General features: G+C 46.3%; 1 protein-coding gene across 2 annotated transcripts in view; it reads left to right on the top strand.

Annotated features, from left to right (window-relative positions):
• Positions 1-4,285: 4,285 nt before the first annotated feature.
• The window catches only part of AUTS2 (activator of transcription and developmental regulator AUTS2), a 771,484-nt gene continuing 753,475 nt past the window's right edge, over positions 4,286-22,294 (top strand). For both annotated transcript variants that reach the window (XM_040082301.2, XM_040082302.2), the window contains exon 1: positions 4,286-4,576. In XM_040082301.2, coding sequence (XP_039938235.1) covers positions 4,286-4,576 — 291 coding nt within the window. The remainder of the gene's footprint in view (positions 4,577-22,294) is intronic.

Consider the following 22,294-nt stretch of genomic DNA (forward strand, 5'->3'; position numbering starts at 1 on the left):
AAAATTCCATCTTTGGAGCTTAATGCCAAAGCACAGTGCAAGTTACTCTTGCTAGAAGCAAGGTTCTTGCCATTTCCTCAAGCAATGAATTATCTCCTGATATTCAAGTTAGTTCAAAATATCCTTTCCATTTAGGTATGCCAGGGGCTAGTCCTAAGAAAATGGCTTCTAGTGTTTTTTACTGTGGCAAATTTTATTTTGTTCCAATGCCTAATGGTGACATGGAAATTGCAATTGTTGCTTTTGGTCTGCGTTAGCCTTTCTGTCCTCGTTATTTAGGAACAGAAAGCTTTTGATATCTGTCTCAAACCAGAAGATTATAGGTCTGTTATTACATGCTGGAGAAGTACCCTTTCCGTGGGTGTTAATTACTGAGTATCCAGTTGAGTACACTAGTCATTAACCTCAAAAACAGTGACTCAGCAAGGTACCAGAGCCTAAGAAAAAAAAAAAAAAAAAAACCAACAGGGAAAAAAGCGTGCTGTTTTCTCATACCAGATGCCAGGCAAGATGTATTTCTAGAGGAAAGCTAACAAGCAGCCTAAGAACAAATGTGCATGGAGGTCCGTGGTATTCTTTCTGCTAAGATGACTTGAAATACTCAGCTGGAGGCAAGAGCGCAGTGGAGAAAGAACTTCCTGAGGATCTGTCTGATACTCCCACATCAATTAAGGTTTGTGGAAATGGTCCTGCTGGATCAGACCCAGAAAAGGGATAATTCACCTGTATCGTACCCAAGAAGGTGACTTGTGATTTCTAATGCTTGACACAAATATTACACAAAACAAAAATGTTTTGCAATGGAGGATGAGTTAGATGGATGGGTTTTAATCTTATTTTCTTCCGTAGACATGCAAGTCTGGGGATTTGTTTCTACAAAGAATGCAAAATGAATCACGTATCGTGTCTGTTATCCACATACATGCATTCAAGAAGAAAACAGACTGAGCAGACTTTCAGCCACGCAATGAATGTCTGCAGAAATGTATCCGACTACAGGTCTCTTAAGTCACTTTAATGGTGATGGATATGCAGGAAACGATAATCAATTACTTTGCCCTGAAAATTACACAGTTATTTTCAAAAAAACCCCAACAGGTAACAGTTGTTTGACACAGCACAGCTTAATATTTCTTGGAAGACAGAGATCTTATAATATTCGAGCTCGCTGTACACACAAATTGTAACACTTCAGCAATACTAGTGCAGCTTCTGTATAGTCAGATTGTATAGAACTGGCAGGCAGCTATGAGACAAAAGAACCCAAAGTAAGATAGAGAAATGCATTTGTTAAACAGAAAAAAAAAATCTGAACAGGGAGATCTAAGGTCAGATTAGGAGATGTTCTCTAGGTCGATATTTGAGAATGTTTAAAAACTAGCCGTGTGCCTCTGCAATGAGCAGTGTGGCCTTCTGTAAGGCACACGCTCTCACACTCTCGGGTTACTGACAGCTTTGTGCTTCCTCCTCTTCTGGCCCACATCAGCTTAAAAGTCACTGCGTGCCGTCCAGGAGATGTGGTGTGCAGAGAGGTGGCAAAAGTGTCACTTGCCTTCTGGATACAGAGGGTGTATCCGATTCCCAGTATTTCACATAACCACTCAATACTCATAGAAAACATATTTAAAATATTACTCGACTGGTGGCCTAAGGGTACAGAGTAAACAACGTATTATACAGTCAAGCAGAGCCTCATTCCCCGAGAGTCAGAGCAGCCCAGAGGGAGAATATTGGAAAAATACACTCAGCCTGTGTGTGTTCCCCTTGCTGGGGATCTCAATGGAGGAATGATTAGCAGCGACAGGAGACAGACTTGGTCCTTGTACAGTAGAAGGTTCTTTGTGAAGAAGGAGTATTAAATGATTTCTCTTCTTCTACCTGCCCTTCCAAACTCCTCCAATGTATTTCAAACTACACAAATAGAATGATCACCCGTTATATGGAGGAAAACCAGTGCTGTGCTTCCAGAGCCCCTCTTCTCCATTCCAAATATTGAGACTTCACAGTTTCTTCCCCATTTCATTCCTTGCTCTTCCTCTGCCCTTCTCTCTTGCTAGCAAACGCCCCAATTCCCCTAGGGCTCTGCTCTTAATGCTTTCTCCCCAAAGCCAGACAAAGCAGCTCAAAATGCTCTTCTCCTTCCATGCCTATTGCCTCAGCAGGTTCCCCTGGGCAGGAGACAGAATCACCAGGTGAGGAGGGTGACCATAAGAACCAACTTAAAAAGCGAATTTGTTCATTCCACAGCCCTGCTGGTGCTGAGGTGACACGGGCAATATGCCCTAATACCATGGAGCTGGGGACATGAAGAGAGGTGACAACAAAGCCGAGGCTGATACAGGTGAAAGGCCTTAGCCAAAGACAGGTGAGCTGCAGGTGGGTGGCCACAAGTTGTTCTGCCCGCAGCCTCAACATCTGCGCCAGTCACGTCGGAGGGTCACCCTGGCAAGGGCCACAGCCGCCATCTCGGGGCAGAGGGGTGCGGGCTCCCCTCAGGGACAGCAGGAGCACAGCCCACCACAAGGCAGGGGCAGCGCCCGGCAGCAGCCGAGGCCGTGAGGGAAGGAGACCGGGCAAGGGGACAAGGGCTGGACACAGAATCCTGGAACCACAGAATGGGCTTGGAAAGGACGTCCGGAGATCATCCAGTCCAACTCCCTGCCACGGCAGGGCCACCCGGAGCAGGTGACACGGGGACACGTCCGGGTGGGTTTGGAATGACTCCAGAGAGAGACACTCCGCGCCCTCCACGCGCAAACGGTTCCCGTGAGGACATCCCTCGCCGGGCTGGAGGGACGGGACGGTGTGAGGGGAGCGGTGTAGGGAACGGTGCGAGCGGGGCCGCGAGGGGAACGGCGCGACGGGCTCTGTGAGGGGGGCGGCGTGAGGGGGTGTCACAGCGCGTGAGGGGGTGCCACAGCGCGTGAGGGGGTGCCACAGCGCGTGAGGGGGTGCCACAGCGCGTGCCGGCCGCCCCACCGCGCAGGCCCCCCGCGCATGCCCGAGACTTATTTCGCGCGGCGGGGGCGCCGCATTTCGCGCGCCGCCGGGCGGGGAGCGGGCGGGGCGGCGGTCACGTGAGCGGCGCGGGGCCGCGCGGCCGCTGGGGGCGACACCGCGACCGCCCCGCGCGGGGCTCGGCGGGCGCCCCCCGGTACCGGCACCGGCACCGCCCGGGCGGCACCGACCGCGCCGCGCCCGCACCGCACCGCACCGCCGCGCACGGGCTCCGGCCGCGTTGTTGTGGCCGCCGCCGCCGCCGCTCCCGGGGGCCGCCTCCCCTCGGCTCGGATCTATTGTCACCACCAGCAGCACCCCCTCTCCTAGCCACAATTAATGCGATGAATTTGCCATGATTGATCCGTATTAATAGCTGGGGTGGGTGGGCGTGTTTTGGGGCTCTTTTTCCTCCCCTTTTTATCTATTTTTTTTTTCCCTCTTTTTTTTTTCCCACCCCCCCTTCTTTTTATTGTTTGGTTTTGTTTTTGGAGGGGTCGGGCTGGGATCCGATCTCCACTCCCGAGTCCACCCCTGGTCGGTGCCTGAGAAAATTGCATCTGGATGCATCGTTATTATTATTATTGTGTTTGATCCAGGGAGATAAAGGAGGAGGGGGAGAGGAGTGCGTGTTGGTGGGGAGGGGAAGGCTGCACCCTTCCCTACACACACACACACACACACACACACACACACACACGCAGACAGAAAGGGAGTTCCGTACATCTACATATATATTTCCCCCCCCCGGAACTTCTTTTAGTTGGGGAGGGAAGGAAGAAAGAAAATAAATTTTGTGCAAGGAAATACTCTCAGCTCCCTCCTTCCAGCGGGTCTCCTTTATTATTTTTTTTTTTTTCTCCTCAGCCTTTTTTCCTCTCTTTCGAAGATCCTCGCCCTCCCAGCCCCTTGATCAAAGCATTCCGCTATTCTGATTTATTGCCTGCTTGGTGAGGCTTTTTTTTTTTTTTTTTTTTTTTTTCCCTTTCTCTCCGTGGCTTTTTTTTTTTTTTTTTTTTTTTTTTTTTTACAAAGGCGACCTGAGATCAGCCATTACTTTCCTTGGCTCGCTTATAGGAATCTCTTACATTTGGTGCTTGCTGCTGGTGGTGGTGGAACCGCACTCGGATTCTTTCATCCCCCCCACCCCCTTGCTGTCCTCTCCTCCCTCCCTTTCTCCTTCCCTCTCTCCCTCCCTCCCTCCCCCGTTATTCCGCCGGGGGAGCCGGATTTGTGGCTGCGGTGGGGCGGGGGGGGACGAGAGCGAGAGGGAGAGCCGGCGAGAGACATGGATGGCCCGGCGCGATGCAACGGGCTTCGGAAGAAGCGGCGATCGCGGTCCCAGCGCGACCGGGAGCGGCGAGCCAAAGGCGGGCGGCGCGGCTGTGCCGCCGGCGGGGCCGCCGGCCCCGGGGCCGCCGCGCTCTCCTCCTCGGGCTCGGAGAAGGAAGACAATGGGCCCCCGCCGCCGTCCCGGCCGCGGCCCCCCCGGAGGAAGCGGCGGGAGTCCTCCTCGGCCGAAGAGGACATTATCGACGGTTTCGCGATGTCCAGCTTCGTCACTTTCGAGGCGCTGGAGGTAGGAGCGGCGGCGCTTTGTGTGCGCCTCATTGTGTGGGGGCAGCGGCGGGGGAGCCCCCGCGGCGCCCCCCCCCCCCCCCCCGGACGCCCCCCCCTTCCCCTGACCCCCGGTCCCCGGGCCGGCCCGCCGGGGGTGCCCTCGGGGGCGGTCCCGCCGCCCCCTCCCCGTCCCCGGGGTGCCCCGCCGCCCTCCCTTCTCCCTCCTGCCGCCGACACCTGCAGCCCGGCGCGCCGCTCCCGGCGGGCGGCGGGGCCGGGGCCATCCCCCCGGCCCGCATCCCCCCGCGCGGGGAGCGGGGAGTTGCGCGCTCCGCCGGCGGCGTTTCCCATCCCCTCCCCTCCCACAGATCAAACTTTTCTCGCGCCGCCGTGGCCCGGCGGGGCCGCCCACTCGTGTCCGCGGGAGGGGCGGCCGCGCGTGTTTCTCCCGGCGCTCGCGGTGCCGCCGCGGGCGGGGGGCGGCCGGCCTGCCGCGCTCCCTGCCGGCATGTCACGAGTGGGGCCCGCGGTGGGCGGCTCCAGTCATCCCCGGTGCCAGCGAACGGGGTGGGAGAGCCGAGGCCGGGCCGGGAGGAGGGAAGCGACGCCCGGGAAGCCCCGCGGGGCTTCGCCTCTCTCCGCCCGGCCCGGCCTCGCCTCTCCGTGTTCTCTCCACCCACCCACTCGCGACCGTGGGACCGCTGTCAGCCCAGCCGGGGTCGCGGTGGTGATGCTGCCGCGGAAGGGCACCTCCAGCCCGTGTGTTTGAAGGGCTTTGTTGTTTGTAAGTTCTGAGCAGGAGAAGTTTGCCGTGGTGAAAAGCAGATTTATTTGGGTTTACGTGCGCCGGAGTCGCAACTGGAACGATGATGAACTGTCAAAATAAATGTGGAGGTGAAGCTGATTGTTTAACAACAACAACAACAATAAAATAACCTGTGTAGCTTTTAAAATGTTTAAATATTTAGCCAGGAATACTTAGTGGCATTTTCCAATTTTTTTTTTTTTTTTTTTTTTTTTTTTTAATTTCTTGATTTGTAGCCAGATTTTGTCCTTGGTTACACCTGTATCCATCCACACTATGCCTCCAACCGAACTTACTCTGGTGTAATTAAGGGAGGATTTGTTCACTCCAGCAAACCTCCACATGGTTGGTGTTAGACTCATGTAAGCAGTAAGGAACAAATGCTGAGGTAATGTCCAGAGTGAATTTATCCACCATTTCTCACCTGGTGAGCCCATCCACAAGTACCCTGCTCAAACCAGAGAGACCAAAAGTGTGAATACGTGTTTATTGTACACGTTTATTGGCAGGAGAGAAATTTGTATGCTTCTGTTTCGGACAAAATTTGGTTTTTCTTCAAACAAAGCCCTAGTTTGTGTCATTAAGCATTTTTATGCGAATAAGGACTCGAGAATTTGGCTGTAGTCCTTTTTGGAGAGGAAGTGAAGAACAAGTTTAGAACTTGGTAGGGCATTTTAGAAAACATCTTTATTCTGTTTCACTTCTTATTTGTTTATTTCCAACTTGAAAATAATTGCTGTGTTCTCTTTGCCAAGCCAAGCATGGCTACTACTTGCATCCTCCTGTAGTCCTGTATCACTAAAAAGGAGCACAGATACATTACCCAGTTCTGCCAGCTAGTATCACGTTCAGATAAAACAATAGCTTGCACACTGAGACTTGACATACTTTTAATGTTCATGTGATAGGTGGCACATTTTGACCTAACGATTTCATGCTGTGTTAAGAAATAATGTCACAAAATCATTGTTAGGTGCTTTTTCCTGCAGCTCCGTATGCGTGTTGAGAAATTTGTTTCTGAAGATCAGAGGGAGATGACGGTGTCTAAGGCACAAGCCCAGTGTGGCAGGAATTGCTCTGTGTGTTGCATGTAGCAGCCTGGAGTTTTTATTGTAGTTCTGTTGGTGAGAAGGTTTTGAGTGGCTGGTGGAGTAAAATATCTCAGCCTTGGTGAGATGCTTAGGTGTTAATGTGTTTGAGTTGAGTCAAGAAGCTTTGGGTGCTGTGGAGAGGTGTCCTGGTGTTCATACACCTCATGCTGTGGGTCTGCCCCCAGCTTGTTGGAGGCCATGGAGATGTTCCCCAGGTTCCAGAAGACGCTTGTGCCCAGAATGTAGACAAGACTTTCTGAGCCCCTGTCTTCTGCTTGGACTTCAGCCTTTTCACGGGCTTAGCACAGCTGCAAGGGGTGCAGAAACAGTGTTGTCTGCTTGGTGTGAAACACTGTCAGAGGGAAAGTGCAGAACATTTCACCCACTGAAGGATCTGAGCCCACGGTTCAGAAGAGGGGACACAGGTGGCTCATGCAGGAGGGGACAGTCACCGTGGAGGGACAAGGCCGAGCTCTTTGCTTCTGAGGACATCCTTGCAGCTGTAGAGGTGTGGGTTGTCTGGGTGTGAGTTGTCACCTCAGGACTTTCTTATGCATCAAGCTGCAAAAAAGAAGCAAGAACTTCCACACAGCTTAATTTCACTTGTCTTTTGCTAAATGCTTTTGCTTTTTGTTGGGGAGACTGAAAGACTGAAAAAGACCAACCTGTGCAAAATACCAGAGTGTGAGAAGCTAGTAGATGGCAAAGGGACACAGTTGCTGCACAAGAACACAGATCCCATGCCACCATAACATCAGGAGGAGTCATCCAATCTGTTATGGTTATGTTGATAAAAGTTCCCATCCCTTGAAGCAAAACTTTAACCAGCTCCCACTCTGGGAACTGCTTTTCTGTCCAGGTGTCAGTAGCCTTCTCATACTTCTCAAGTGTAAATTGTTTGGTGTTGAAATAGAGGCCATGTGCTTCTGGTTATCTGTCTCTGCATTGGTGGTGCCCCATACCTTCATGTCTCTAATGTTTGTGTGGGGAATACACAGGAAGAGGGAATTAAATGAAGACAGGGGGATCTGACTGTGGATTTTTTCCTTCTTGGAGTGACAGTTGAGCAATTCCAGTGTCATTGCAGATGTGGTCAGACTGATCCTTGCCTGGTCTTGCATGACTTCAATGTAGCTGTGTGCAGTATGGGCCTGTCCCCTACACTGAGGAACATTTTGGAGCCTTGGCCTTCAGAAACCAGCCCTTAATCTGTAGTAAAGCAGCTGAGATGTGGTCCTACAACTTCATATGATTGACCAGATTGTCTCATGACTGACAGCAGCAAGCTCTGTGGCTCATTCTGGAGCAGTTTCTCACATGTTGCTGCCCTGAGCTCCCCAGATGTCCCAGCCTGGAGAAGCAGGAAGGCACAGACACTCTGTACCTGTGTTAGTGTGATCGGTGGCTTGTCGAGCTGCCTGTTTTTCCCAGCTTGGAGGAGCCTGTGCTGCTCTGCTGCTGTGTTTGTTACCAGCAATAATAGCACGAGGTTCTCCAAACCCAGGTGGGCATTTTAGACACCAGCTTGACAGGGAAAGGTCATTTCTCAGAATGTGATAAATCAATCCGTTGGAGTGACTTTCTCCATGATGTTCTCTGGCAGTGCAGGCAAGGAAGCTTTTGCAGAGCTCTCTGGTGAGGTGAGATATCAGGAAGATGTTTGTCTCCCTCCTACCCCTGGTGCAGAGGTGTCCGGGCAGGAGACTGACGTGACATGGCTGTTGACGTGCCGTGGTGAAGATGGTTTGCTGTGATGAGAAAGGAAATTTGACCTGAATGCTAAGATGGCTCAAAGCCTGGGAAGTACTTTATGTTTCCTGAGTCAGCTCTGACCATCCCTATGGAGTAAGCGGTTGGTTTCAGGTTTTCTGAGCACTGAGTAAGGTAATGAGTTTTTTCTGCGGATGTTTGTTTAGCTTCAACTCAGGCAGCTCATCTGACAAGCCTGAAATGGGACACAGATATTTATAAAGACAGATAGAAGTGGGGTGGAAAGCCGGGGACTAGCATTTAAATGGGGATTCTTGTTTCATAAAGCTGTCACAATTTCTCACTGTGCATTTGCTGAGCTAATTTCTGTTCAGCACACAGGCATTAGTCTATTTTGAGACCATGCTAAATTATCGTCAGGTAAAGCCCAATATAATTAATTACAAATGAGAAATGCTGACAAATATTTGTCAAGGAGCTGTTTAATGAGCTTCAAATTCTATGTCAGATGATTCCATCCATCTAGTGTAAATAATTTTTAAGCAATTGTTCCACGGTGTTTGTGTGGTTTAGGCAGATGTTAGCTGCAGCACTTTTACAAGTTGCATGCGTAGTATGAGACTAGATGGAGTAAAGCTTAACAGCTGATCTAGGCTTTAAAATAGAGACACTACAGAAACAAAATGTGCAAGTAGCAGGAAGGTTTTGAGGATCCTGTGGTCTCAGTTGTGTGTCTATGTGCACTGACAGTGTGGCTCTGTGTATGCATCTGAATGCAGGAATTTGCTTTAATAACTGGTGTGTGATACTCATCTCTAGGCATGGCCCACTGAAAATAGAAATAGCTTGGCTGTGTGACAGCAGAAGCTTTGAGCTGGCCACCAGAATGGCTGACTTGCTGTGTGCTTTTCCTCCCCAAATCATTCTCTTCTCACCAGTCTTCTAGCTGGCCTGATTAACCTGTTTGCTTAAATTCTCTGAGATTTCGAGCAAGTTTGTTCTGCCTTGTCTCTATCCCTTCATATTTCAAAAGGAATTTGATCTTCCTGCCTTACCACGGCAGCATCATAACATCAGGTGTTTGTTTAGTGCTGTCAGCAAATCTTGGTGGCCCTTCTTGTGTTTATTGACTGCTTAGATGCTTAGGTGTTTGTCCCAGTCTCTGTTTGCACATGCAAGTCTGCAGATTTAGACCAGCAGAGAAAAGAAGGGAGTAACTAAATGAAGATATCTGGGGATAAGGAGAGGCAGTAAGCTTTGTGTGACACTGGGATATCCTACGAAGTGATGCATGTATTATTTTCACTGCATATTTAGAGGAAATAGTAAACTGACCAGAGATTAAATGTTGAGATAACCTTGATAGAGCAGCTAACTATCTTGATGAAAACCTCAGTGACCAGACCTGAAAAAACAGCAACTCAAAGTGAAAGTGGGACTGAAAACAGCAGGATGCATCTTCCACAAAAGGAACATCTCGGGTGACGTTTGAAACATATGTTGCTATCATTTGGGTACCTGAATACTTTAAAAATACTTTAAAATTATTTTGAAAAGCCTGGTACCTTTCTGGGAGGCGAGGCACTCCTAACTCCAGCTGATTTCAGTAGCTGTAGGAGAGCTGAAGCTGTCTCTTTGGGCAGATAATGACCAAGGACTGAAATTGTTGCATAAGTGCTCTTAAGCTCCTGAAGGTAACTGTGTAATGATGGTGGGGATTTTTGCCATTCCTATAGGTGGTAGTAGGAGCCACAATGGCCTTGAATTGAGGAAGGAAGACTTTAAACTATAAGGACAAGTTCTTTTAGATGAATGTGATTCAGTTAATCTCCAGTAGCACCACTCTTTAAGATTAGTGTTAATGAGAAATATGCTGCACATCAGAAGACAAAAGACACAAGACACCCTTATCCTCCCTTATCTTGGCATCTTTTTTCCCTGCTATTTGGGGGTATAAGTAAACCCTTTCTGATGAAATATCTGGGGTCTTTGCTGGCATTGAAGGAGTGTAAAATCCAGGGCAGTGGTGGAGTCACCATCCCTGGAGAGAGTTAAAAGACGCGTAGATGTGGCACTTGGACACATGGTTAGCAGTGGGGCTGGCTGTGCTGAGTTAATGGTTGGACTCTCTGATCTTAGAGGCCTTTTCCAACCCAAACAGTTATATGATTGTATGATTTATAAAATAAGGGTAAAGGATCAGGGACTTGGAAGGAAAATGATCATTAGGGAAAGGCAAAATAAAAGAAAAAAAATCGTCAGAAAGACATCAAGGGTCTGAGTAATTGAAAGATTGACTTACAAGACTGAAATCAATAGAGAAATAGCAGGGACTTTATGGGAACACAGAGAACTAGAGGGGGATGTTGTTACCAAAAGTGGGAGTTTCAGGAAAGATCCATTGCTGTGTACGAAAATGCTCCTTGGTGAGAGCCCTGCTGTCAGTACCAAGGGGAGACACTCAACCAAATCTGTCCGTGCTTAAGGAATCATTAATCCTGGTAACTTCAGCTGGGAGGAAGGCAGAAAGATTCCTCTCTCACTGAAGATGATCCCCTCTTTCCCCCAGCTCTGCTACTGCTGTTTTTTGGGTTTTTTTTAACACCTATCAGTTTGACTGGGACACCCTGCCACATTACACTGGGGGTCTGACCTGCAGCCTTGTAATTATCTGCAGCTAAATTAGCAGTTTAATCTTTGTTCTGAGCAACAATAAGTTGAGTCAGATAGGTTTTAAAAATAGCTCAAGCTCAAGTTTAGTGAAGTCTCAAATGCAATTAATAAAAAGGTAATGGAGTTAGGAAGTTGCAGGCTGAAATGTGGAAATGTTTAACTCTCAGTTTTCCTGCACTTGAATTGCAGTGTTGCCTTGGTTCTGCAAGAGAAAAATGCTTCCAACATTTCTCTTTTTGTACATCATCCTTATAATTTATCAGTTCAGTATCTTGTGTTCTTGTTGGGGTTTGGCTCTGTCTGTGCCACAAATTACCAGCTGCGTGCATTTTTTGTAGAGCCAGTTTGTTGTCGTCTTGACTGGATGCCAAGCCATGGTGAAGACCACTTCAGAACATCATAGTCCTCTAAACTCCTTTGTTGTAAAATGGATATGAAAATCCACTTTGCAAGTAATGAGGAATGGCTAATGCAGGTAGGGATTTGTTTTGCTGTAACAGCAGAACGTGCAGTGGCAATTTGTCAGATCCCCAGCTCAGCTCTGCTGTACTATTTGCCTTTAAATAGTGTGTTACCTTAATGTCTTGAGATTTTTCTCCTTGTATCTTGGCAACACTGCTGTTGAAGTTCACACACTCATGTGGTGGAGAGAGAAGGTTTGAACCAAAAGGTTATGTCTTCAGTCTGGTAAATATTATAGGCAGGGGTTTTGACTCTGTTACTCCCTGTGCAGTAGCGGTGGAGTAAGTCAGCAAAAGAAGTGGATTATCCCTTGGCTCTGCACATACTCTTCTGTTTGTGAGGTTCTGCTCATGAGGTTTAATTTGATCATGCTTCATGTGAATTTACTTGGTAGTTGGTGTGCATCTCAGTCCTGTTGTTTTTAAAATGCCCCGAGACAAAGGCATGGGAGATGTGTAGAGGTGTGCTGATATCTGATGTGGCCAAGTTCCTGCCTGGCTGAACTTCTGATTGTGTAATGCTGCCTGATGCACATATTACTGATATGATTAATACACCAATCCACATAGGAATAGTTACTCAGAGCCATGCAGGAGTTCAGCTTGGTGTTCTTTCCAGGAATGATCACCCTTTAATCTATAATCTCATATGTGTTTGCCAGCTTCCTAAAGTGGAAGTTTCTTCTCTTCTACAGTTAGTGCTCTTATAAATTGTCTCTTTTCATACTTTTATTTGGTACCAAAGGAGACTTAATGGTTTGAGAATAAAACTACTGTCAACCTATCCTCCCCATCCAGAAACAAGCCTGGACTCGTCCTTTGTTGGATGAGCTCATGAAAAGAGGCAAACATTTTCAGCCTTTGGGAAAAGCCCTGTGCTGAGCATCATTTGTGTGAAGCCAGCTGGAGCAGGTTTGTGGATGGTGCAGCATGACAGGGAACACCAGAAGCAGATAGAGGTAGGCACCAGGAGGTTCTAGGCTAGATTAACGTTTGGTGGCTGAAATTCTGCAGAGGTACTTGTGTGTTGTGGAGTAATGCTAACAGTTGTATAGGACCTTAAAACATGTTTTACACGCCCATGAAGTTAAGTGGTGGTCAGACCCAGACCAAACTCGTGAAAGCTTGTGAGAAGCCTTTTTCTGTCGTAGGCTGACTGTGAGAGGAACAATGCTTTAGAGGAGTGTGTGTAACAGTGATAATACCTGGTGCAGATACTTGTTTACCTGTCAGTGAAATCCAGAGCCACTGTTGCCTGTTTCCTTGGGTGCAGGTATGGGTTAGCATGTCCCAGGTGACCCATCCTTGGGGTCCCTCTTGCAGGTTGCTCTAGAGTGTCTTACAGCTGCTCCTTACTCACCCTCCTGGTGTAGTAAAGGCATTTTAATTACTTTGCCTGTGAAGTGGAACCAATGAGGCAGAAATTATTCCCACTGACTTCTCCAGGATTGCACTTGGGTGTCTCTTGCGTACAGGAGAGCAGGGTATGAAACCTGTGTGGTGAAATTTCTCCCTCCTGGCAAATTCTGACAGCCCATGTTTTGATGTTTGCACACCATTTCCTATTTCTGAGACTGAGATGAGCTACAAACATGGTGATAATTGCTCCTGGCACTGATTTTTGTTTATTTTCTCTCTGGAAGTCCTCAGTGACCTGAGACCTTTCAGTCTGAGAATCTGGTTGATTTTGTTTGTGTGGTTTTTGAGACATCTGCTTCTGCAGGAGGTGGGAATAAAGGATAGGTGGCTGAAGGACCTGTCTCCGTGCTTACATGGACGGTGGGAATGGTAGAGAGGCGGCCAAAGGACCTGATTTGTTGCCAGGCATGGGGCTTTGTTCTTCACCCTGCTCCTGATGACTTCTGTCACCTTCCTCTTGCCTCCTGCACATCCAGGTGCTTAGCACCACATGCCTCCAGAGGGTACCAGAAGTTTCTTCCAGGGCTCCTCCAGGAGGTGGGATCTGTTGCCCAGGGGAAGGAGCTGGGAGGTGCTGCTGTTGCGAGAGCTGGGTAGCGCATGCTCTCCAGCCTGTTTGGAATGGCTGGCATGGCGTGACATCCAGCAGAGAGGGCACTGATGGAGGGCTCAGGCAGTGAAAGGAGTTTTTGACCTCTGAGGGGTAAGAAGGCAAAGGAAGAAGCGCTGCTGTTGGGGACGATTTATGTCGTGACTCCGCTGGTGTTGTGGAGTTTAATGCATGTCAAGGGCGCCTTGACCTTTGAATGGAATCTTTTGGTGTGAATTTGTGTCTTTTCTCCTCTCTTTTCTCCCCTTAAAGAAAATTCAAAATAAATACTGAAAATCAAAACCATCTGTTTTGAGAGGACCAAATTGCCTCTCTTAATTTTATGGGATTTGGATATTACTGAACGATTAGAAGTCCTACTAATTTTTACTGTCTGGCTATTGTGCTTGTAGGCAGTGACTCTGCTAGCATTAGTCATTTTAACTATGGAAAAAAAAATAAGAAAAATGCAATTAATGTGGCTCAACAGCTGAGTCTGCTGGACTTTTAAAAAAAGAGGGGGAAAAAAAGTAAATTTTAATGAGTTCTGGGATCATAAAGATACATCTGGTGGATGGATTAGCCAAGTTTTCAACCTCAGAATGTGTATTGAAAAACTCAGTGAATTATGTAGCTACAAAAGTGGATCTTTGCACATTTATAAGACCTCAGTGCAATCTCCTTATATTTGTCTAATGACAAACAGACATCTCACAGAGGCACAGCCCAGGACACACATGGGCTGAAACAGCTCCCTAAGCTGAGAGAATTTGTATTGGGATGCTGCTACTAGTAAATATTAGAGAATCCATTAAATATAGGGAGGAAAATATTTTGGTATTGGATGAAAGAAATGAGAAGGAAGGGAATGGAGTGTGATAAAGGGGAGAGGGAGAACTGCAGTTTTAAATGAGCATGATGTGTGGGCTAAGATATTGTGCCTCCACTGCTGAACCAGAAAATTTATAACAACTGTTTGTCATGTGTATGTATTTATAGCCATTCACATAATGAAGAAGTTTCATGAGGTTGTAATAACATATCAAGATGGATGTAATTAAAACAGAAGCAAATTGACACCTCTAGATTAAAGGCAAACTCTAAACTAATACACCTGTACGCTGTCACTTATGTATTAGTTGTCTGGGGCAGTCTGCCAGATATGCAAATAAAAAGACATTGGCAAATTTCCTTGGATGTGTGGTTATGAAAAACCCAGCTATTTAATCATTTACCTAGCCCTGCTCAGGTTTGTGGCAAGGGTAGAATTTAATAATTTGGCGTCACCATGCTTTGTGATGGGCAGAGGGGTCGAAGGCCACAGGGTGAGGGGAAAGGAGCAAGGAGAAATACCATGCAGGGGACTGCTGGGGAAAAATGTTCTTTACAGCGGGACCCTTCCCACAGCAAAGAGGCGTCAGCTGCTCCGTTTCAGATCTGCCCTGACTCTTGGAACTCCGGAGCACTGAAGAGTCCTTGACATTGACACTCTGTAGCTTTTGAGCACAGTTCAATGCTTTTGAAAACTGCCCTGTAACAACAGGCTTTGGTTCTTGTCATGCTGCAGGTGCATACTTCTAAAATTTATACTTTTGCACCAATTCACATCTGATGGAAATCGTTATTAGGTCTGTGAAATGACTATAAAGTTGCTTAGGAATTTTACCTAAGAGTATTTTTCAAGTTGTTTCAATTTGCAGAAGCCTAAAACATTTCCAGTGGAGTTGTGGACATCCATTTCAGCCTGTGGTCAATAGATCTACTCTCCTAATTAACGCTCTCCCTGCAAACTGCTGATGTCAAATAAGCTGGTGGTATGGAGCAAGGAAGGGAATTATTTGCCTTGTTAGTTCCAGGGCTGTGAATGGAAATGCCAGCCTTGATTTTGGGTAATTTGCACCCCAGATAACCTGCATTCCTTTAAGTGGCCTGGGAACAGAAACAAACCCCCGTGGCTGGTGATGAGGGTCTTCTGTTAAAACCCTGATGTCTGTGCCCCCAGCTGCTCCTCCCTGAGTGGGAAAAGTTCTGCCTTTTGTGGATTCCTCAGATGGCTGCTCGGGTATGTAAAACTGGTTATAAGTAGGTTGATGCTATGGGAGCTCTGGAGAGCTCAGTGAAGCCCGAAATTCTTCAACTCAGTTTTGAATTCATGCTTGAAGTTTTTTGTCCCAGTCGGCGATGAACAACAAGAAAATCTCACTTATGGCTGGAATTCTACAGAGCGGGGGCTGCTAAATTTCCAGGGAGCTGACAACATAAAAACTCCAATTGGCATGTTTTGTTAGACTTCTTCTGAATTAAAGACTCCTTTTTTAGTACATCTGGACATTAAGGATCACTCATAGGACGTACATGGCTTCAAAGTGATTTCAAATGGTAGGATTTTTTGTCTTCAATATTTCAACAACTTTTCTTCCACCTTTAATCTTTCATGAGCGGAAGCTTCAAAAGATAATTAGTAAAACATGCTTTTATCTGCATTTATCTCAAAACATGATTAATTTTTTAACTGCAATTATAGCAATCATTTCAAGTTTACTCTATATTAATGAGTAAAGGATTTTTTTTTTTTTTTTTTTTTTTTTTGAGAGAGCATGAGCCTAAATATGGCTATATTGGCTGAGTTGAAAGGTGCATTTATGAGTGTGCTTTTGTTTTCATTGCTAGGGACTGAATTTCCGGTTCCAGGAAGTAATATTTCGCATGGATTAAAGTCTTTGAAATGCTTTTGCCCAGATTGACTAGATCATTTTGAGGAGCTAACAATAATAAGAACTGGATCATGCACTTTGCAGGACCCGGCTACTGAATACCCAGTTCCATGTTTCCCTTGTGCTGGTGATTTTTTTGCTCCATGCTGTGCATGTGTTCATTTGCTTGTTGCCCTTGGCACTGAAATGTAAAATATTTGATGCAGACGGTTTGTTGTTAATGTATTAGCGATGAACTTGTAAGTTTTCACCTTCACCATTCTTGTCTTTGTTAATAGGCAGCTTAAGGCACTTTTTATTGCTATCTCACTTCTGGGAGGAAGATGTTCATGTCTGTTCTTGCCTTTATTGCTGCTACTAATATAGGCAGGACTGTCCAACCGGTGTCCTGCAGCCTGGATCCTGCCTGTTGGGCCAGTGTGTGGCCCCAGAGCCCCTGGAAAATTGTGGCTCTGGCACAGAGATATCCCAAAACAGCTACCCACTGCAGAGCCTTCAAAAGCAATGAACCACTGCAGAGGACTACTGGGAAAAAGCACAATTAAACCCCTTTTTCACCTGAGTACAGCTTTTGCATAATTTTATCCTGTGGAGGCTGCTCCTCAGCCCTGGCTCCTGCTTCTCCATCAACAGGAGGGAGAGATTTTGGGCTGGAGCTGCAGTTTCACTGCTCTGTCTCGTAAGGAAGCAGGCAGAGAGCAGCCCTGGGGCTGCTGGCAGTGATGCTGGGGTGGTGGCACGGTCCCAGCTACCACAGCAGAGCTCAGGCAGCGAGGTAAACAGAGGAGCAGGCTGCAGTCACAAGGGCAAGGACAAGAGAGGTTTTTGTGGGGTTTTTGGTTGGATTTTTTTTTTTTTTTCCTCATTTCCCTTTATTTGGGCCCTGATCCTGGATGTCAGAAGGGATTTGGAGTAAGCGTGCACAGCCTCGGTTCATGTCTGATTTTAGCTTCTGCAGTGGGATTGCAGCTCCCCTGCCCTGTGGTCCCTGGGGAGGTGGATGGGCTGGTGGCTGCAGCAGTGAATTGGGCAGCTGCATAGGAGAGCACACGAGTGTATAATCAGATTTCTGATAAACCCAGGTCTCTAAGTCCCTTGAATGGGCAGCTTTGCTGTGAATGGCCTCGTGAGGTCTGCTGTGGCTGCTCTCTTTGTTTGGTACTCTGACAAAAAATTGCTCTGGTGTCCTTGTTGGCATATTTTTACATCTGTTATCCATATTTTCGATTTGTTCTGGCTGCAGTCTTATTTTGTTTTGCAAAATCTACCTGGGATTGGGACGGAGATATATGTTTGCTGAGGCAGATTTGGAAATTGCGTTGTTGAAATACAGCCCATATGGGCCATTGTAAAATGGTTACTGCAGCATATAATTGCCTTCACAATGATGTGCTTTGTCATTTTCCTTCCATCTTCAAAGAGGCGCTTCTGTAGTCTGCTGACAGCAATGGTGGTATTAGAAAACATATGGATTTGTAAAGGCATTAAACTGTCTTTAGTTCAAGGATTAGATTACAGTGTTAGAGTGTGGGTCACCACGTTTTCCTGGCTGCACTGCAGTGTGTTGGTTTATGTTACAGGTTAGGGAAGGGTTTGTTTAGTTATTGAAAATATCTGATATAAGATTCTTTCAATTGCATGGGGAAGGAGGTGTCTGTGGTGCGTGGTGTGAGCTGCAGCTCTGTCCGAGGGCCGTGGCCCCACCTCACCCTGCATGGTGTTGGTCAGGGCTCACCATCCACTCTGACAAGATATCTCATCAGGAAATGCCATTTACAACACGGAAAAATACACAGAATGTAAACCCCAGAAATTTGGCTTTGAAAATTTAAGAGCTTTTTTTTTTTTTTTAAGTCCTCCATGCTGGGCTGCTACTCTGAACATTTTGTGTATTTGTTTTGTGTTCATTTTACACCGCACAGCTCCACACATTTTGAAGTACAAGGCAATCTGTTCAGCTTTTACCTCTTTTTCTGTCTTCACAGTTTGAGGTGTGGCATTTCTGGGGTGGCTGGAGGTCTGCAGTGCCTCTGTCACCAGAGGCCTGTGCAGCATTCTCATCATGGGGTGCACGTGGTGTAGACATGGCACACAGCCTGTCCCCAGCCTGGAGCGATGCTCATGCTCTTTACACCATCCAAAGGGGAAAGCTAGAGAGTGGAAGGGAAAATACACTAAAGAAGATGCTTCTTTTTTAGTTTTGTTACTGTTTTTGTCTTAATGTTTTGCAGCCTGCTCAGTTCTGTGCTCTGCCTGGCTGGGACCCTGAAGCAGATGGGGGCTGGTTTGGCCCATGGCCACCTTCACCACGTGCACTTGCTGTTGTGTTTGGGTTTGCATAGGTCGCTTCCAAAACAGCTTTTTGATACCTCTTTTCCCTCAAACAAACACACTCTTTTAATGCAGAGGCTGAGCCGGTCCTTTGGAGACATGGGCTGGTTTCTGGGCAGGCACAGTCATCCTCAGTAACCTTGAAGCAGTCACTGCCCTCCCATTTCAGCACAGCCAGCGCCTGCTCTGGGGCTGGATTTGGGATTGGATCCGTTTGTATCTCGGGGGACAGGCTGCATCCAGGCTGTAGATTTGGGTTTCTTGCCTGAGAAGAGCAAGCGTGTGGGGGCAGTGCTGATGTGTGAGGTAGTATTTAGTGTGAAGTCCAAATATGTGCTTAGGGATCACCTTGAGCTAGAGTGTTAGTTTTGCTGTAGCTGAGTTTTTCTGTCCACAAAACAGGTTTAATAATACTGTCCCTCTTCTGAGTTTGCCTGGCTATTTAATTAGTATCTGCAGGGTGCTCAAATAGTAAGTGGTTAACATAAAATATCTACATAATTTTACTGTAGGACAATAAAGCACCAGTGTCTGTACACATGTAGCAGGGACCTGCCTAGAACACTTATTTAAATAACTGAAAGCACTTTTTTATTGTCAACCACCTTTTAAAATAAAGCTATGATTTTGCCTTAAAATTGCTGACAACAGCCAACTTTGTTAAGGAAATCTGATGTGAAGGGTAACACAGTGAAATTCTGATTAATGCTTTATCTCTCTTTATACTGTTACGATTATTAAGTGTGCGAAAGTTGGTGTTGCTTACTTATGGCTTGCTTCAGTTTTAAATCACTTACATTATTATATGTCCTCCCTGTGGTGGGTGTCGTGGCTATTTATAGTAATATCTTTCCTTAAATCCATTGCAGAATAGGGAAGAAACTCCCATTCTGCCTATAAGAGATGTTAAAGGTTGTATTACTAACTCTGGCAGCCGTGATGGTGATAAGCAAATTAGGTCTGTCATTAATGCATTAATGCTGCAGGTATAATGTGCCATAAAACTGGTATATCTCTGGTACTAGCAGGCCTATAAAAAAAAATAAATACTGGGGCTTTTAATCGTGGTGTAGCAAATTTAAGAGCAAGGCTGCTTTAGGTTTGTGTAAGATAAACACAAAGTTCACGTGTATGGTGTGTTTTTGCAGCAAACAGTGCAAAAGGGACAAAGAAACAGTCTAGTGAGAATCTCCCACTGCTATCCCCGGGTTTTGCTGTGGGCCTTTGTCAGGGCTTTATTTAAGGACTTAGTCATGCAGATGTTTAAATCAGTCCCTCTTTAAGAAAGCATTTGAGTATGTTAAAAACCAGAGCACAGTGCACTTAAAGTCAGGACATGCTGAAGTGCAGTCAGGAGCGGCGTGTTATAAGGTTTATACAGAAACATACCTTTCATGTGAAGCTTCCTAACAGTGGCTTGGCTTTAAATAATAGTTTATTTTGAGGGGAAGCTTGGGAGAGAGGCTTGGGATTTTTTTGGTTTGGGGCCTTCAGGTGGTTTAGTCTGGTGGGACAGCTCCTGGAGCTGCAGGGCCGTGGCATGTTCCAAAGTCTGCCTCATGATGTAGCTCAGCATCGTCCTGTGGGATGCAGGATAGCCACATGCTGGAGCATCCCTGGCCATGCTGGAAAAGCCCAACAGAGAGCTTGGCTGGGGGACCACTGGTAACAGTTAGATTGAAATAACTCACTGGCATGAGCCTGTGTGGGCCTGATATTTCTAAGTCTGAAGAGATTTTAGCCTCCTAGCAGCTGCTAATTTTTCCCAAGGGAAAAGTTTCTCAAGAAAGCTTCTTCTCAAAACAGTCTTTGCAAAACAACTATCCCAAAACAATCTTTCTCCAGGTGGTGTTTTGGTGTTTCTCTAGTTTCACCAATGGAATTAGAGAGGTGTCGTTCCTAGTCACCAATCATGTTAAGTCTGTATCAGAACACCTTATAAAAGGTGGTAAGAGTTAGATAATAAAGCTTTTCTATACTGTTTGCCTTCTGAAATATTTGGAGTCTTTTGTGTCCTATAGCGACAAGCCTGTATTTGTCAAAAGCTTTTTTGTGTCCCTTAGCTGCATGAGCTTGGATTCAAGCACAGGTCTGGAAGTAACACACAGCATCAGGGGTCTCTGCTGCATGGGATTGAATTTTAGCCCTCCCTAAGAGAAATGGTGAACTTTGCAGCTTTGCTTGCAGAAGTCCTGGTAGTGAGGAGTCATCAAGATTTCCCTGGCAAGTGGCATTCCTTTGGGTAATTACTTCATAAAGCTTCTGCAGGGAGCTTCCTCCTCTCCCTGGGGCAGACACCTTCCCATCCCAGCACATATTGTTGATTTCTCCAGTACCAGCTAAACAGGTGGCAAGATTCAAATCACCACTCTCTGAATGGAGTTCGCTCTCCACAATAGCTCACCAGAGGCCTGTTTTGTTACAGAACATTGATTAAATAAATATTCCTATGCATACAAAAGAGGAGAAATCTGTTACAACACTCTGTAGTTATTTTTCCATTAATGGCAAGGAGCTCTCTCTAATTTTCCTGCCCCTTTCAATCTGTTTCCCTGTCTCCCTCCCTTCCCATCACTACTAATGCCTTGAAGTGCATGAGTAACATACAAAGAGCTCACAATCCCTCTGGTTCAGGTCTGCAAATGCTGTGGCTCCAACTCCTGTGCTTTGGGAAATCCCCCTGGCCCATGCAGGGCAGGACTGACTGCTCCATGCATGTGGTTTTGGTTAACTTGATATTTCATGTTCGGTATCAGCATTCCTTGAGCTAACTGACCTCCATTAATTTCTATAGCAGCAGTTAAAAATACAATTTTGCAATACCAGCATTTTGCATAATATTGACTATTGGGGCAGAATATTTGACTTCTGAAGAACATCTTTTTTTCTTTTGTGCTCTTCTGTGCCCCCTGATTTTTAAAACCTTTGAGGCAGAAGTTACTGCTCTGTGGTTTGTGCTGGTGGAGGCATGTGTATGTTTTGGAAGAAAAGCACCTCATTCTCAGAGCCTGGCAGCCAAAGGCAGCTCCACTGCAAGCAGCAGATCTGATTTATTATAAAATGATGGCATCTGAAAATAAATATAGAGTAAAGGATTCATAAATATAGGGAAAAGGGGGAAAATAGCTTGACTAGTTTTAAGTTCAGTAGATACTTGTCTCAAGAAAGAACTTTTGATTGAACAAATGCAATAAATGTGGAGTATAAGGAAATACCATGGATTTACTTTGGCTCTGCATTGATGTGATAGAGATAAAAATCCACCCCAAAGAGAGTAACTCAAATTTAGCTGCTTTTTCTTTTCCCCGCCCCTGCAGGCAATGGTATCTATTACTTTGGAAAAAAACCCTGGAGTCAGCATTTCTATATCATCATTTTTCTTAAACAAACTTAGAGCAGTTAAATCACAGAGCTGTTAACTCTAGAGAAGCAAATTGTGTCATAGATTTTTTTAAGTTTAAAAGACCATAAATGAAGCCTCCTTTCATTATATGAGTTTGTCTTAAAATACTTGCCACAGTTGGTTAGATTTAGGGCCAGGGCTGGAGGAGTTCCTGTTTGGATAAAGCTGATCACCTGGGCACTCTGTCAGGGAGAGCCCTTGCCCTCTTTCCCGAGCTGTGTTGGGATTGCCATGCTAGGAATGAAGCTGTGCCAGCACACTCTGCTCTCCCCAGGGAGACAGAGCTTTGTTGGCTGGGGGTGAGAAAGAACTGGCTGTGGAAGGCTGTGGCAGAGGCCCAGTGCCTGTCTGCTCTTGCTTACCGTGGGCAGTTAGTTGGAAGTGACACTAACCCGAGTTTAATTCTAGTTTTACATTGCGACGACACGCCAGCTGTTCCCTGTATTCTTCTGTGACACTGCAATGTAATTATTTTTTTGTTATCTTTCAAGATGCAATTTTATGTTGGTGTGCTTTCCCACTAACCCTTTGGCACAGAAAA

Source organism: Hirundo rustica, chromosome 19 (assembly GCF_015227805.2).
Source record: "Hirundo rustica isolate bHirRus1 chromosome 19, bHirRus1.pri.v3, whole genome shotgun sequence".
In the NCBI taxonomy this organism is placed as follows: domain Eukaryota; kingdom Metazoa; phylum Chordata; class Aves; order Passeriformes; family Hirundinidae; genus Hirundo; species Hirundo rustica.